This window comes from Scardinius erythrophthalmus (genome assembly GCF_964197995.2).
Source record: "Scardinius erythrophthalmus genome assembly, chromosome: 4".
Lineage (NCBI taxonomy): Eukaryota > Metazoa > Chordata > Actinopteri > Cypriniformes > Leuciscidae > Scardinius > Scardinius erythrophthalmus.
The window spans coordinates 6,465,489-6,482,988 of record NC_138224.1 but is presented as its reverse complement, the minus strand read 5'-3'; the positions used below and the strand labels follow the sequence as shown (position 1 = coordinate 6,482,988).

Here is a 17,500-nt window from a genome sequence, read left to right as displayed (position 1 = left end):
TATCACACCAGAAAGTTGACTTCAAGAGTGTCTCAGCATGGCAAAACAAAAGGACATGGCCGTGGAAAAGCCTCTGATGTTCAGTAAACACATTTGCTTGACCTTGCGATACGGTAGCACAGGAGGCCCTTAAAGAAAAAGAGAGCAAGGGACCGAGCGAGATGAGATGAGAGAAGGGAACAATTAGCCTACAGCAATGCAACATTAATGAGATTCCATGGTCACCTTGACTTGCAGGAGAGATTGCATTAAAATTTTGCAAGAGCACCAGAGGCAGAACACGGCACGGAACAAGATGAACATAAACTCATTTCACAATACACTTTGAGATATGAAATCACCTCAATCTGATTGAAAACAAATAATCAGTTTTTTTTAAATGGTTGAAGAAAAATAAAAAAGACATTATAATTAGGCCTGGGTGATATTGGAAAAAAACTGAGATTGTGATATATATATATATATATATATATATATATATATATATATATATATATATATATATATATATATATATATATATATATATATATATACACACTCACCTAAAGGATTATTAGGAACACCATACTAATACTGTGTTTGACCCCCTTTCGCCTTCAGAACTGCCTTAATTCTACGTGGCATTGATTCAACAAGGTGCTGAAAGCATTCTCTAGAAATGTTGGCCCATATTGATAGGATAGCATCTTGCAGTTGATGGAGATTTCTGGGATGCACATCCAGGGCACGAAGCTTCCGTTCCACCACATCCCAAAGATGCTCTGTTGGGTTGAGATCTGGTGACTGTGGGGGCCATTTAAGTACAGTGAACTCATTGTCATGTTCAAGAAAACAATTTGAAATGATTCGAGCTTTGTGACATGGTGCATTATCCTGCTGGAAGTAGCCATCAGAGGATGGGTACATGGTGGTCATAAAGGGATAGACATGGTCAGAAACAATGCTCAGGTAGGCCGTGGCATTTAAACGATGCCCAATTGGCACTAAGGGGCCTAAAGTGTGCCAAGAAAACATCCCCCACACCATTACACCACCACCACCAGCCTGCACAGTGGTAACAAGGCATGATGGATCCATGTTCTCATTCTGTTTACGCCAAATTCTGACTCTACCATCTGAATGTCTCAACAGAAATCGAGACTCATCAGACCAGGCGACATTTTTCCAGTCTTCAACTGTCCAATTTTGGTGAGCTTGTGCAAATTGTAGCCTCTTTTTCCTATTTGTAGTGGAGATGAGTGGTACCCGGTGGGGTCTTCTGCTGTTGTAGCCCATCCGCCTCAAGGTTGTGCGTGTTGTGGCTTTACAAATGCTTTGCTGCATACCTCGGTTGTAACGAGTGGTTATTTCAGTCAAAGTTGCTCTTCTATCAGCTTGAATCAGTCGGGCCATTCTCCTCTGACCTCTAGCATCAACAAGGCATTTTCGCCCACAGGACTGCCGCATACTGGATGTTTTTCCCTTTTCACACCATTCTTTGTAAACCCTAGAAATGGTTGTGCGTGAAAATCCCAGTAACTGAGCAGATTGTGAAATACTCAGACCGGCCCGTCTGGCACCAACAACCATGCCACGCTCAAAATTGCTTAAATCACCTTTCTTTCCCATTCTGACATTCAGTTTGGAGTTCAGGAGATTGTCTTGACCAGGACCAAACCCCTAAATGCATTGAAGCAACTGCCATGTGATTGGTTGATTAGATAATTGCATTAATGAGAAATTGAACAGGTGTTCCTAATAATCCTTTAGGTGAGTGTATATATGTATATAGGTTTCACCAGTGTTATTTTAATATTATTTATACTACTATGGTATTTTTATATTTTCTGTTTTCATTTTAATTTTAGTTTAAGTTTTAGTCATTTAGTTATTTTTAAACTTGCCTTGCCTTGCCTATTTTGTTATTTTTATATTTCTAATTAACTTTAATTTATTTCGATTTAGATTTTTTTACTTTATTAAGTACACTTATTCCATTACAACATTTCTCATTTTTGTTTATGTTTCTCTTCTAATATTTCTATTTTGAATAGTTTTTTTAGTTAACAATAACAACTGTGATCTTAATGTTTTGGGTTTTTAAACTTCAAAACAAGAACATAATGATTCCAAGATCTAATAATATGGAATTAAAATTTCTAAATGATTCATTCTGAGAGAGTTACACATCTGTAGTGGTCACCATGCATCAGAGGGTTAATCTTTTATTTATTTTTTCATATTCTGAAAATGTATGAAATGAAAATTCTCTTATGTATTCTTTGTCATGTAACTCCAAACCCTTCCGCTGTTATATTTGTTATTAACATTCGTTCATTCCTCTAAACCTATAAGTATGAACACCATTAACATTGATGCCAGTAACTAAAATCAAATTAACATCAAAATCAAAAAGTTCTTTAATCATAAGTTACTTAAATTAGAGATGATTTTAGAGGGACTTTTGAGTGCTACCCCATTTGGACTGTAAAACGAACAAGTTCTAAGACTTGTCAGGATAAATTCCAGATCACAGTATTTGAAGACCTATGCTTGGACGGCATACTTTGTTATGCAAGCATAAAAAGTTCTACACGAGTCACTTAATATTTAGCTCCGAGCATGACGTTCAGTGGTCAGGGTAGAGAACAAGAGGAAATTGCATGAGAGTGAAAGGGTGACAGTTAATGAAATGATGGAAGGAAAACGATAATGACTGTGAAACAGTTTGTACATCTGCAGGCAATAATAAGCCTGTGTTTGTTTAACCACCGCTGATTAATGTGACATCGAGGCGTGAGTGTGTGCAATACAGTCTCTACAGGAGAACTAGAAAATGTCTTCAAGCCTCATCAGAGATGAAGATAAAAATCTAGCCATCCATACTGAGTGTGCAGTCTTTAGTTTCCCTCGAAGAGCATATTCGGCAATCACAGAGCCATGGAAAACTCTTGGTCACAGCAAACATCAGCTAATTGCAATTCTCTCAGAGAGCAGGGGAGATACTCCAACTGATTTGAGGAAAATATGTGAAAATTAATAGCTGAATTACTGACATTCCACACCATGGAACACAAAAGTAGAAAGAATAGGGGCTGTGAAGCTCCAACAACCTCCAAAAAGCACCATAAATGTATCATGACAGCAGGGCTTTTCTGCTCGACCAATCAAGTACTTCCAATTTTTACCCTCGCTGCCAACTATTTTACTGGCCCTTCCACTGAAGAACAATAAAATGTTATTATTAAGTTTTTTAAATTATATTTTTTTGTTTGTTTTTATATTAGCAATGTATTTTTATATTGCCTAGAAATAATATAGATCGTTTTTAAATTCTAAATTACATATTTTAAATTTAATTTATTTTTCTATTTCCAGTATATATAGCCCTGCCCACAGTTTCACTGGCCCCACCACAAAATTTTTTTTTTTAGCAATGTATATTTATATTTGCTAGAAATAATATTTATATTTATTAAACTGAATTTTTAAAACATTATATATATTATATACAATTTTTAAGTAAGTTTTATCTTTAATTACCTTACAAAGGATCGTTTCAGACAGAGGATCAGAATGAAGGTTGAAAATAATTGTTTTTCCATATATTTATATATATGTTATATATATATATGTTTTATATATATTTATAATTAATAAGATACATATATTAATATATATATATATATATATATATATATATATTATATATATTTGCTTTTGTGCAAAAAACTTTATTAAGATTATAGGTGAACCTCAAGGGACATACTAAAATAATAAAAATGGTCCATGTCATGACCCCTAAATGTGCAGTAACTGATTTATGATAAACGCTGTTGAAAGTGGATAGGGCCGAGCAACAAAACTACTTGTAGCCAATCAGCAATTTGTGGGTGGGGCTATCAAGATAGGGGTGTGATCCTTTTGGGTAGGGGCGTGTTTGTTTTGGGGATTTCAAATATCAACAGCGTTTCTCAGAAATTGCTACAGCCATGGTATGATCTCTTGTCATATACCAAGAGCTGCGTATCAATTCTTCAGAAACATTTTGTGCCCCAGGGAAGTAAATAGTGGCCAGTAGCAAATCCTCCAAATTTGGAGTTAGCTCTAGCTATATCTGCTCGAGTTGTGTTAAAGGCTCTGCTCTAAGCTCCAACTATCTGTGCCCGTCTGGGAAAGACAGCTGAAGTTTTTCAAGAGCCTGTCAAGACGGCATCAAAGACCAGATAAAAGACACAAGGATCGTGCTGAGATACAAGAGCAGCCTGCAAGCTCACAGCTCTCTCTTGCTCTCACACATATACGCCTGTGGGCTCAAGGGTATTCGTTTTATCTCTTTTTCACTCATACACACACAGTGGGGAACGAGCAGCACCCATTCGCTCTCTCATGATGTGATACATGGCACAAATCATACGTTTGAAGACTGATGGCCGCCAAAATACAAGGGTTACCTTTCTCAAAACTTTCTAAAAGACTCTAAGTATTAAACTTTTCTCTGAATGCAATACATTCATCACTCTAAAACAAGACCATATTCTTTTGTCATATAGGGTTGGGCCAGTAAGTAACCACCTAGCAGCAATGCACTATTATTCCTCAGAACGCCTTACTAACTGCATAGCAACACCCTGGAAACCATTTATAGTCTGGCACCACTCACTGAAAATCTAGTTTTTCCAATTACACTTAATTCATGCATTATAAATATTCAAAAGGTCTTCTGGTGCTGAAACAAGACTGAGCTAAAATTACTGCCTATACTTTAACTGAAAGAGAGGTCTCTATCCTAGGCAAAGGAGGGAGCAGGAAGTGTCTGGCTGTTCCAAAAATAAAGGAGATAAAATACGAGGCGCAGAGTAGGCTGTTAATTGCCTTGCTATAAATACACAACGCCTCCTTTCCCGACTATAAAGGAACAAAGTCCTCCTCCGTTCTCTTTGTGTTAACACTGGTGTGAATGTGGATCGCTCGCGATGTTGCAGAGCTGTCAGACGCGCGCGCCATATGGACTATGCCGTCATCCAGGAGAAAGAAACGCCCCTCGTTCTGAATCTGGAGTAAAAAACACACGAGCTTATCTCGGACTGTCTGACCGTCTGCTACTCACACACTCGTACTAGTCTGTTTGATTTCACGATTTACAAGCACTTTTTTGTAATGACTGTTGTGTGTTTGGTGCACTTTGAGAAAAAAAAGTAACTTTAAACAGCTCTCTATATCAACTGCGCAACAAGTGTTGACTGGCATTGTGTAAACAAACGCGTAATGTTAAAGACTGAACGTGTTCGTGAACTTGACGTATTTTCACATCTTTAAATGCGCGCACGGAACGTTCTTGCGTTCCGTCTGCGTTTTTCCTCTAAGTTACATGCATCAGACTGCGTCGTGACACGAGCGTTGCGTCTTTGGAGAGGTGGGTCAAGTGATTTGCGCGATTAGTCATGGTGTTCTTTGAAGGCCATAACGCGTCCCTTTGATTACAAAAAGCACTTATAACGCCTTAAGTACGCGCTTACTCAATGAGTTAAAAGTTATTGTTAAATAATAAACAATAACCCAGTTACATACGTATTTTTTTACACATGCATTTTCTTTAAGTTTAAAATAGTAGGCTTTATTTTAAGTGAGAAATTTTTATTTACTAACACTGAGGAAAGGAATGACATAATACTTTTTTTACTTTTACTTTCATTTAATAAAACAATGCTTTAAAATCTACTACTTAATCATGTAATCATTAGTCGGTTACTTGTGCAAAATGAGGCTCATTAATATACCAAATATGGTATCTGCATTGACATGTTTTATGACATGACAGATATAATATTTTAGAGACTCTAAATGGAATTAAACAGTGGCTCCAGCCATGTAATGAAAGTTTGCATAAAAGACATCAAAAACTCTTTTTAGGCCCTTCAAACTAAATGTTGGTCACTAAACCTGCTCGTCTTGCGATGAAAAGCAAGTTCTGTGGAAAGTTGCATAAACTGCTAAGACTGGTCTTACAAGTTAGTAATATTAAGACTTTTCAAAACTTTTTTTTAAGTCAGTTACATAAAAACATAGATTGCTCTAATTTGATACCCAAAAGTGAGACTGATTACCCCTAACTAACTTGGTCATACTAATTCCTAAGACACAGTCTTAATATAATGGCTAATTGGCTATGGTTATGCAACTGGCTCCAGGTCTCATCATTGCATGAGATGATGGACTTACTTGAAAGTGAGGATGCAGAGCGGACGGTAGGATTTGTGGCTGGTGTTATCAGCCATCCGTTTGCCCCAAAAGTCATTGGTGAAGATGCTCCGGAGACTGGAGCCCGGTCTGACATCTGGATTGTTGGAGATGGCCCATATATCATCATGAACAAACTCCCCCCAGAGAGAGTTACTGTAGCAGAGCGCGCACACCGCCACCAGCGCGGCGTACCGGAGCAGCCGGACTCCCGCACCCGCTCCCGGCCTCGGCACGGACAGCCAGCTCTGCACACGGGGAGGAGCGGCTCTGGTCCCTCGGCTGTTCGCTGTCATGTCGGTCCCCGTCTCGCATGCTGCTCGTGGAAGTGGAAGAGAGGAGACGCGTCCCGTTCCATAGCCCGTGTGCTGCACTGAAGCCCGGGCAGCGTATCAGCTCGGAATGCGTAATATTAGCGAGTGTGTGTGAATGTGTATAAGGCAAGGTGTTGAAATCCATGTAACCCGCCTACCAGCGCATGCGCAGAAGGGAGAAAGAGAAAGAGAGAGAGAGAGAGAGAGAGAGAGAGAGAGAGAGAGAGAGAGAGAGAGAGAGAGAGAGGGGATGAGACACAGGGAAAGAGACTGATGTAAATGAGAAAGAGAGAGAGAGAGAGAGATGCAAATTAGAAAGAATGAGCATGTGAGGAAAAACAGATGGAGCAAGAGAGATAAATGGAAATATAATGGAGAGAGAGAGTAAAAAAATATATATTTGAAAATATCAGATGAATTTTTTACTTTCCTATTTATTCAACATTTTCATTCACCTCACATTTTACCGCATTATTTTATACTTACTTTTTTTGTGATTACTGAAATAGATTTTAAAGCTGAGAATAGCTATAGGTCTAACATCTTATTTACTATTTTTTATTATATTATTTGGTACTTAATGCTCAATGATTGGAGTTTCATGCAATGAAAAACAATCTACAGCTATTTGTGTTGATATTAATGGTGTAATTTGAATAATATATGTTGCTTTTTGCTCTTTTTTTCAAATTTTTGTCAAAATAGTACACAATTACTCTGTATGACACTAGTTAAATTGAGTTAGGTTAAAAGCTTATACTACTGATTACAATTTTAATTTGTATAAATTGTGGTAATTCAAATGCGATTAAGCAAAAGGGCAATAGAACCTGAATGCATTTTACTTTGTTTATACAAATTTCATAATTTGTTATGGTTATATGTTTTGACAGAAACTATGGCCACCAACGTGAAATGTTGAGGAGAAAATGAGAACGTGAGAGAGATAAATGCAAATTATGCAGCGAATGAGAGAGAGAGAGAGAGAGCGCAGGCAGGAAATCAATAAAGAGCTGTGGGATATTTCACAGAATGATTGCACTGCCTTGACCGTGACCTGTGCTTCCACGCAGAAGCAGCCATAAGCAATCGCTCTGGGTTTGGACTTGCTAATGGAACAGGAAGACAGGGATAATGAATCATGATGATAAAACCACTTTTGAAGATTCACTGACGGGTGAACATCTGGCTAAACATGACTTAATGCAAGAAATGTTAAAATTACCCATCATGGAGGGCTGTTTAAATATATCTGGTGGCTACCGCAACCAGATTGATAAGCAAACCTGAATGCTGACGGTGCTGTTTTGCATTGTGGAATTATTTTCATGACAATTAAGCACATTTTAATCCTCTCCACCAACTGTCAATAGCAGCAGCAATGAAAAAAAAAACACACAATAAATGATATTACTTGTTGTAAAGGGCATAATATTCGTAGGATCTGAAGTACTGAATATATATATATATATATATGTATATATATATATAGTTTTCTGTTTTATACATAAATAAACATGTCCTAACACTAGCAAAATTTAATTTGCATTTGTAGTTAATTGGCAAGAAAATGTCACAATGCAAATAAGGTACTAAAATAAGCTCAATTTTCTTAAAAAAATAAAATGTAATATATATATATATATTTTTAAACTTGATTTTGGGGTGAAATATGATCCGGCTCAGAAAATATATCACAAATAGATCAGATTAATCACATGTCTTCATAGTAATACCAAAAATTATGCAAAAAAAAAAAAAAAAAACCTGCAAATGATTAGTGTTATATTAACTTTTATGATTTAAGTTAAATCTGAAAACGGACTGTTACAAAAACAAACTCCGAAACATACAAACATATGACAACTATAAACATCACCCTTCGGACATCTAGCCAGTGCACATTTCATCTGTTTGGGCAGAAATATGCCAATGCATCTCTGAAGGCACTGACCAACACGGCAACTCTGGCTTGTCTTGACATGTCTCACCTCACTGTCTTGGTCAAGTGGAGGAGAGACTGAGAGAAACAGAAAATATAACATTCAATTACACACACGCACGCACACACACGCACACACCCACACGGCTTCAGGGAAAGGGTGACCCAGAGTAACCTCTTCAACTTCATTGAGGCCTCTCTGACCAGTTTTAAAGATCAGTCTCAGTGTTCCTGTTATGAGTCTTGGATCTGAAGAGCTTGCTTTGGGTCCTGGGTTAATAATCCCACCCATCCTGACCGAGATGTCTCTAATATCCAAAGTTCAGGTTGTTTTTCGTTGTCCGAACTCTTTACAGACTCAAATCCAAAGTGTCAGGTCTCTCTGAACTGCCTCGGAACAACTGGAACATCTCTATGGGGAGAGAAATCTTGAATTATTTCAAGAGTTTGAACTAACAACAGCAGTCTTCAGATGGATAAATAATGTAATGTAAATGTGCTTGCGAATTATGGGTTTCAATACTTCATCGGTGTCTCCAAGCACTCTCTTAATGGTGCCGTTTTTAATTTCAAACCCTGTCAATCATGTACATCTCATTCCAATTATTATCCCGCCAATTTGAGAGCTCTATAAATCATGAATAGAAGCATGACTTTCCTCATGCAGTGGTGCTGGATGATGTCAATAATATTTCTATTTCAAATAAATAAATGCTGTGCTTTTGAACTTTATTAAGAATATTAAGCAGCACAATTGTTTTCAACATTGATAATAATAAGATATGTTTCTTGAGCAGCAAATCAGCATGTTAGAATGATTTCTGGATTATGTGGTTGAACAGTTATAGTAAATTGTAATAATATTTCACAACATTACAGCTGTTACTGTATTTTTGCTCAAATAAATACAGCCTTGGTGAGCATAAAAGACTTTTCTAAAAAAAAATCTTATCAACCCTAAAATTGTGAAGGGTATTTTGTACAGATTTTGTTCACACAGCAACAGAATACGGTTGTCAGTCCTGTATTTGAGTTCTTAATATTGTTACATTCACACACAGTTCAGTTATTTACAGGAGTGATAACCACAGTCTATAACCAAACTCATACCTGTATGTTTTCAGGACTCGCAAACGCATTCTCAGAAACCCCTTGCAGTGTGAACAGAACCGGACTGGACAACTAGTTGTCTGTTACTTATACAGTGTCTGCACTGCACAAACGTCACGTGTGTGTGCTTTCATGTGTGGTTTCGTTACAGCAATTGAGATATGAGCTGTGTGTTATCTGAAGGTTTTAGATCCAGTCACTGTTCTCTACCAGAGCTGTTGACTCAAATGCGCCGCTCTCCACCCAGATATAAAAGCTGCTGTCGGTTAATGAAGATTTATCGGATGAACTCGCGGCTCGAATGGACTCTGGTCGTGTCGAAAGTGAAGAGAATTTTCAGTTTTATGGACGTCGCCATCTTTGATATTACTTTAGTCACTAATAAGAGAACACAAGCTCGATTCCCGATGCACGTTCATACAGCAGTGTGTGTTCAAGACGCTACACTGTAAGTTGTGTGTGAACGGAGGATTCCGAGAGTCATACCTGTAACTGAATGCGGTTGTAAATTCCAAAAACTGACAGTGTGTATGAGATAAATAAGACAATGCCACGTTGAGGGTATTTCAAGAGAAGCCGTGCTTCCTGTGGTGTCTCAGTGCAGTCAATGCTGATCCATGTCTTTGAAAAGGTCACACACACACACACACTTACCACAGTCCTTTGACTCCTGCGCTCCTCCTCTGTTGGGCTAGGCTGTAGATCTCCTGCAGTTGTTTCCTCTGGTCTTCGCTCAGTGGAGACGTGAGGGACTGATACCAGCCTGCATCTGAACTCTGAACACCTACAACAGGAAATGTTTCCAATGATTGAGGTTACACTTGTGGACAATAGTTCCAGAATTGATTTTGATAAATAAATAAATAATTCCAACATAATAAAAAAGAGAGATTTTGCTAAGAAAAAAATGCTTTGCATCATGCTATATGCTGCCTTTAAATAATTAATAAAATAATGAATAAATTATAAATAAATTATTTTTAAATTATTATACATGCAATTTTAATGATTTAATTAAGTGACTTAATTAAGAAAACACATGGAATATTATTAATTTAAAAAAAAAAAGAATTTGCCACACCACAGGACCATTTCAAATGAACCAGTTTAGTAAGCAAAATATATATATATATATATATATATATATATATATATATAGATAGATAGATAGATAGATAGATAGATAGATAGATAGATAGATAGATAGATAGAGAGAGAGAGAGATAGAGAGAGAGAGAGAGAGAGAGAGATTGATTTGAATCAATATTAAGAAAAAAAAATCACAGTAACAATTCATATTTAGGGAGTTGACATGCTATGCCAAATTTTTAATTTTTAATTATTTATTTATTTAATAGTAAATTAAGAAACTGTATTTTTAAAAACTAAAGCAAAAAAAAAAAAAGATTAAAAATGAATCAACTACCCATTTATTTAATATTCATCAATATGGAGTAAGATTTTGGACAAATGAGATTTCACTGTGGGTGTGGCTGCCCTATGCAAATATGGCGTAGTGTGACATGTCATATATATTATAAATGTATTATGTAAATGTACATGTCTGTGGTATATTATGGAATAGAAAAATGTGCATACGGAGCAGGGAGGAGGTGAAGAACTGATATTCGTCCTCTCCGTTGTCGTAGTCCAACGGTGTACTGTACTCCTCTAATGGGGTCCCCTCAAGAGCATCATCATCCCAGTATTCATCATCGTCCTCATCATCGTCCTCTTCATTGTCATTCCCAGTGGGAGCGCCGGACGACTGCAGGGCCACCCCTTTCTCTCCGACTTCATCCTCATCGCTAGGAATCTCCTCTGGAAAACAGACATAATGACGAATTTCCAAAATCAGATTTCAGTGCAGCAAACAGGAGGGGTTGGGTGATGAAGTTTGGATCTTGTTGAAGTAAAGGTCACTTCTAAATATAGAGATTTCCAGAGTATGAATCTACCAGTCCCACAAGTGTGAAGCCAAAAAAGCTCATTGTACATGATCTAAGAGATTTACATTTGAGCTTACAATTGAACAATCGCTGCATGCAAATTTGCATTTTATCTGAAGTATACATTATGCAAAATTAGGATTATTAGTGTGTCACAAATCAAAGTGAAAACTGTAAAGAAAACAATGGTGTTAATCAGTATTTTTCCCATGTTTTCCAATAAAAATACAATCATATTGTATATATATATATATATATATATTAATAAGCAAAACCACATTGTTTTCAGGGAATATCTCTTGAATTAAGTTAATTTTTCCTGATTTAAACAAACTTCTCACTAAATTTATGCTTAAATATAATACTGCATAACATAGTTCATTGGTCTCTCCAACACAAACTAAGTACAAACATTAAGAGTGCACTAGAAGTATGCAAACTGGCACGCAGCTGATGTCTGTCTCACAGGAACCAGAATCATAGTATCAATAAATCCATAACTCCAACAGTATGATGCTGTCAGAATTCAGGTCAGGGGTGTAGTGTCATGAAGATCAATTTAATTCATTTGAGTCAAGTGGTTCAGAATCATGTTAAACTAACACGCAGTCGTTCCTCCATTTCCCATGTCCCCGGGGCCCTGTTAGAGAGATGCAATCAGTTCTCAGTCGTCCGTAAAGCCTGATGACTAAAGACCAACCTGAAGCTATATATGCCAGAAATAGTACTTCCTGCGCAGGGATTAAGTTTACCTGAGGTGAAGTGAGATTGGACTTGATGAAGCTGTGAGATGAACAGAACCATACAGACCACCAAAAGCAACAACAAACAGAACAATGGACTTGAGAGGTCTTAATTACATTCTATTTGCTGTGATCTTCTGTTATAGTGGCCAATTTATACACTTTGTCATTTATTGCACCAGTCAAGCTTTTCAAAAGACAATTTTCCACGTGACCCTTAGAATTAAAATAATTGCTATGGTACCTTTAAGGGCTCTATATGTAAATTAGGTAATTTGCATATAGAAGTCTTCAAGATACAGGCGCTAAAACATTTGAAAGCGAAATGCTTAAAGGGTTAGTTCACCTAAAAATTAAAATTCTGTCATTAATTACTCATCCTGATGTCGTTCCAAACCCATTAGTCTTTCATTCATCTTCGGAACACAAAATGAAGATCTTTTTAATGAAATCTGAGAGATTTCTGTCCCTCCGCTGCCTATGCAACTACCACTTTCAAGCCCCAGAAAGGAAGAAAAGACATCTTTAGAGATTGTTAACGAAATAAAACGATTCATATTTTGTATTGGATTTCATTTAAAGGATCTTCATTTGTGTGCATTTTACATAAGGGTTAGTTACTTATGACAGAATTTTTATTTTTGGGTAAACTATCCCTTTAAGAACGTCTCTCCCATAACATGTCACACACAATCTCACCATTCTCCTCCTCCTCTGAGCCTTGAGCTCTGGCGAGCTGCTCTGGTTTGTTGAGCACTCGGGAGGCGTAAATGTGCTTTAAACCCAGGAAGAGGAGAAGGATGGACGGGGCGATCTGACCCGCCACTTCCTCCAGGACCGCAGGGCGGCTGGGCAGCTCCATCAGAACACTGAGACCAATGATGCACATCTTACGGTCATGTAGTCTGTGGATGACAACAACAAGCAATCATATATTTATAAACATTAAATATGTAATTTGATAAAATAGGATAAATGTAATTCAATTAAATTTTAAAGAGATAGTTCACCCAAAAAATGAAAATTCTGTCATAATTTACTCACCCTCAAGTTGTTCCAAACCCATATGAATTTCTTTATTCTGTTGAACACAAAAGAAGATCATTTGAAGAATGTAGGTTGATAGGCACCATTGATTTCCACAGCAGGAAAAAAAAATACTATGGAAGACAATGGGGACCAGTTACCCACATTCTTCAAAATATCTTCTTTTGTGTTCAACAGAATAAAGAAATTCATGCAGGTTTGGAACAACTTGAGGGTGAGTAAATCTTGAGGGTGAGTAAATTTAAATTTTTGGGTGAACTATCCCTTTAAGGGTTGATGATTGAAGATTTCTAAGAGAACTAAAAAGATGATAATGATAATCATAAACCAGAACTGGGAAATTCAAAATGTCAAAATCTGTGAATTGGGACTGAATTGTAATCTGAATTTGAACATTTCTGGAAATACTACATATAATGAATGCATGATAACATGAGTAATTCATACTGAAAAACAACAGCAGATATTATTTAAAGTTAGAGTGTTAACGCAAATTTATATGAACTTCAAAATTCTAATTCAGTTTACTACCTCAATTCAAATTCCAGAATTTAACAGGAATTAAAAAAATCAGTAGGAACAGCCGTCACATCAGCACAAACACAGAAAAAGGTATTTCATCTAAATCAATCTCTGTTAATAAAGTGCATGTGACCTTCTGAACTAAACGAAAAGCAAACAGCCTCACCCTACGAAGAACTCTGTGTCGTTCATCCATTGGTTGATGAACTGTGCTGTGATTGGCTCCGGGCTGTGTGGGAAGCGGATGTTCTCTAGTGTGTGCATCAGCAGGGTTGGGTTGTAGTACAGAGCTGCGATTACCACCTGCAGACACATGGTGCGCAGCTCGCTGGACTTCACACCACGCGTTAACCGTTCCAACACGGCCTCCACGAACAGAGGGATGCACTAAAATACACACAAAATGTGACGACTCATTAAAGCCGGCGTGAAACAGAAGCCGCGATAGTCTTTTATTCCCTATTGTGACATATCCGAGTGAAACAGCTTCTTGAACAAGAAAAAAAAAAGGCTGAGACTTGCTTATGTACATTAGTCATTGATTAGATGGTTGTGGTTTGCTTTTTCTGTGATGTCATATGAGTAAATGTCATTAGAGAAGAGACAAGATGTTGATGCAAAAGGGAGAGGAAGTTATTCTGGCCTTGTTTACACCTGGTATTAAGATGCATTTTGGTCGATCGGATCAAAGTGGACGACGATACATGAAAAACATACCAAGCACATATATTGGTATACTAAAATAACACACTAAACTAACATGTTGGGCCCTATCTTGCACCCAGCGCAATTGACTTTGTACACCGACGCATGTATCATTCCTATTTTGCACCCGCGCAAAGCGCGCTTTTCCCGCCACAGAAGCACGTTGGTAAACTAGGGAATGAACTTGCGCTCCCTAGGCGGTTCAGCGCAAAAAAGGCGGCGTTTTCCGGCGCAAACGTTCCTTCATGCTATTTTGCAGGTTTAGAAAACAATTGCGCCACTAACCAGGAAAAAATTGTTTAAAGTCAGTGGTGCGTTGCACATGTTATTCATATGCTATTTTAAGGGCACATGCTTGGCCATAATCAATGTAGCGTGTGCACAACGCGCATACACTTTGATTCTCTCATCTACACAGAAGCAGCAGTTTTCATTTTTGCTAATCATACATTATTACGATAGATAGATAGATAGATAGACAATTTATTATAAAAGCATACATCTAGCTTACTCATACGCCTTTTTAACCGAAGTTAATTTGGGTGGGTTTCTCCATCCCCAACGTCCCTGACGAGAGTGTTGCTCTCCTCGGCTGTGAACCGCTCCTGGCGCGCGCCTGGTAAATCCGCCGTTATAATAGGAATCCGCTTTAGAACAAGCGCGTCTGCTCTTAAAGGGAATGTGAGATGACGCTCTGATTGGTTTATTTCACGTTACGGCCAAACCACACCTATGAATAATGAACTACTTCAGACCAACCCATTTTAGATTTGCGCCGGGCGCAAGAGTCATTTATCCCGCCGGGAAAATAGCAACAGCGCCAAGACCCGCCCACAAAGTCACTTGCGCTTTGACACTTGCGTTTCAGATCGTTAAATTAGGGCCCAATATGACAAAAAACACACAAAAAATGCATGTCTGTCAACCCACAAACATGACTGACCTGGTCAATGCCACGTCCACGGCACTGTAATATAATGACCTCAAGAAGTTTGGCAGCATGGCATTCTGGGTCCTCTCCAGAATCACTAGTTAGGACCTGAGGGGATGAAATATTCAAATGCTTATGGAAGAATTAAATAAACTTGAAATGGAAGAATTAAATCGAGGAAATGCATGTTAAGACCTTTTTGCACATGGTGTAAATGACCTCCAGGTACTTGGGGTCTGACAGCAGCGTATTCGTGTCCACGGTAACATAATTGTGCAAGAGGGGCATCATATCTGCATCAACAGGGTAATATATCACATCATCAAGCGAGCACTCAATATCACCACAATCATTTTCAAACGACTCAAGTAAATACGCACATCCATCAACTTAATGACTCTTTCAACCTAGTTCAATCATGACATGAGTTATAGTTTAAGGTGGAGCAGAGAGATCAAGTCTGGGCTTGGCTTTCGGCTGCGTTTTATGCGCTATCTGAGCTACATGCGTGTCTGAGACCTGTGAAGTAGTCAAAGCAGTCGTGCTGGAAGACGTCGTACAGGACCCCCAACAGCTGCCACATCTGGGGGGAGATGGAATAACAGGTGAGTCCAAACGCCAGCGACAAGATCTCCTCATAAAACTCTGAAAAAGACAGAGGGAATGTGACTGATCGCTCCTGAAACAGAGACAGGAAGTTTTGAGAACTATATATAACATCATGCTCCATCATGTGGTCAAATGTTGTAATATGTTTTTGTAAGGTGCGTTCACACTGACAGCGATTAAATTGCGGGAGTTTGACATGCATCTAACTGTATCCCCACTAACTGTTTTCTCATCACTATTATATTTGCATAAAGTTCAAATTTTCGCCAACTCTCAACTTGGGGTTGCTTTGTCACTGCAATTCACTGTCAGTGTGACGTGAACACCTTAAAGGTACACTATGTAACTTTTGGCCCTCTAGTGGTTAAAAACAAAACTGCACGCATTTTGCGGAAGAACATTGTTTTGGTTGTGCTTCGGCTCTTTTTCAAATGTATGAAAAATTTGTTTGAACTAGAAAATAGTGTCTCACACACACACCTGCCATACCTATGATGGGTTTCTGGAGGACGAGACCAATGACCTGCAGGCATATTCCCTCCAGCTGTTGACTTATCTAAGACAGAAAGAGAGAGATAAAGAAACATAAGGGGAAATATATGAACCTGTTCAATCAAATCTTGATGCAATTTAAAGAGACAGTTCACCCAAACATGATCAATCTGATCAGGCCAATTTGTGAACAAATCATCATTACTCCAGTCTTCAGTGTCACATGATCCTTCAGAAATCATTCTAATATGCTGATTTGCTGCTCAAGAAACACTTATTATTAGAATTATCAATGTTAAAAACATTTGTGCTAATTAATATTTTGTGGAAACCGCAGGATTCTTTGATGAACAGAAAGTACAAATGAACAGCATTTAATTGAAATAGAAATATTTTGTAACATAAGTCTTTACGGTCACTATTGATAATTTTTTTTAATGCATTGCACTTTTAATGCATCTTTACTGAATAAAAGTATTTTTAAAAACGTACTGAAACTCAAATAGAGCTGCACGGTTAATCGTTAAATGATTGCGATCGCGATTCAAACACCCACGTGATCTCATTCCTAAATTTGTCATTGAATCATTCATTCACCCTGTTCATCCAGTAATGAAACAAGTATTTATGAGAGTCATTGAATCGTTCATTCAATTCATTTTTTTTTTTTTATAATTAATTCAGATCAATTAAACATTTTAAATAGACTGCAGCAATTAACATTTTATCAGAACCTCTAGAAAAGATATTTTGTTTAATTGTCTGTTCAGAATTGTGGGAGAATCACGATCTCTGTTTGAAACAAAAATACACTGGATACATTGTGATTCTCAAAGTATCCTGAATCGTGCAGCTCTAGTCTCAAGCATGTGTCCAAACCTCTTTTCGGTCGCCCATGACTGTGAGGATGGTGT

At 37.7% G+C, this 17,500-nt stretch overlaps 2 protein-coding genes across 4 annotated transcripts in view; both read right to left on the bottom strand.

The window, feature by feature from the left end:
• Window positions 1–6,688, bottom strand: part of tmtc1 (transmembrane O-mannosyltransferase targeting cadherins 1) — a 44,120-nt gene extending 37,432 nt beyond the window's left edge. Inside the window, exon 1 of the mRNA XM_081364016.1 lies at window positions 6,205–6,688. Within this exon, the coding sequence (XP_081220142.1) occupies window positions 6,205–6,518 (314 nt within the window). The 5' untranslated portion in view covers window positions 6,519–6,688. The remainder of the gene's footprint in view (window positions 1–6,204) is intronic.
• A 1,560-nt stretch (window positions 6,689–8,248) lies between these two features.
• The window catches only part of ipo8 (importin 8), a gene marked incomplete at its 3' end in the record, with an annotated part of 19,378 nt that continues 10,126 nt past the window's right edge, over window positions 8,249–17,500 (bottom strand). The window contains exons 16-25 of one of the 3 annotated variants that reach the window (XM_081364015.1): window positions 17,466–17,500; window positions 16,584–16,650; window positions 16,005–16,130; window positions 15,681–15,778; window positions 15,498–15,593; window positions 14,016–14,236; window positions 12,980–13,185; window positions 11,188–11,409; window positions 10,243–10,372; window positions 8,249–8,890 (exon numbers count right to left, since the gene is read on the bottom strand). The exon at window positions 17,466–17,500 is cut by the window's right edge and continues 91 nt beyond it. In XM_081364015.1, the coding sequence (XP_081220141.1) occupies window position 8,890; window positions 10,243–10,372; window positions 11,188–11,409; window positions 12,980–13,185; window positions 14,016–14,236; window positions 15,498–15,593; window positions 15,681–15,778; window positions 16,005–16,130; window positions 16,584–16,650; window positions 17,466–17,500 (1,202 nt within the window). Of the gene's footprint in view, window positions 8,891–10,238; window positions 10,373–11,187; window positions 11,410–12,979; window positions 13,186–14,015; window positions 14,237–15,497; window positions 15,594–15,680; window positions 15,779–16,004; window positions 16,131–16,574; window positions 16,651–17,465 lie in introns of those variants that run through there. The other 2 variants (XM_081364014.1, XM_081364013.1) reach the window with 2 other exon arrangements.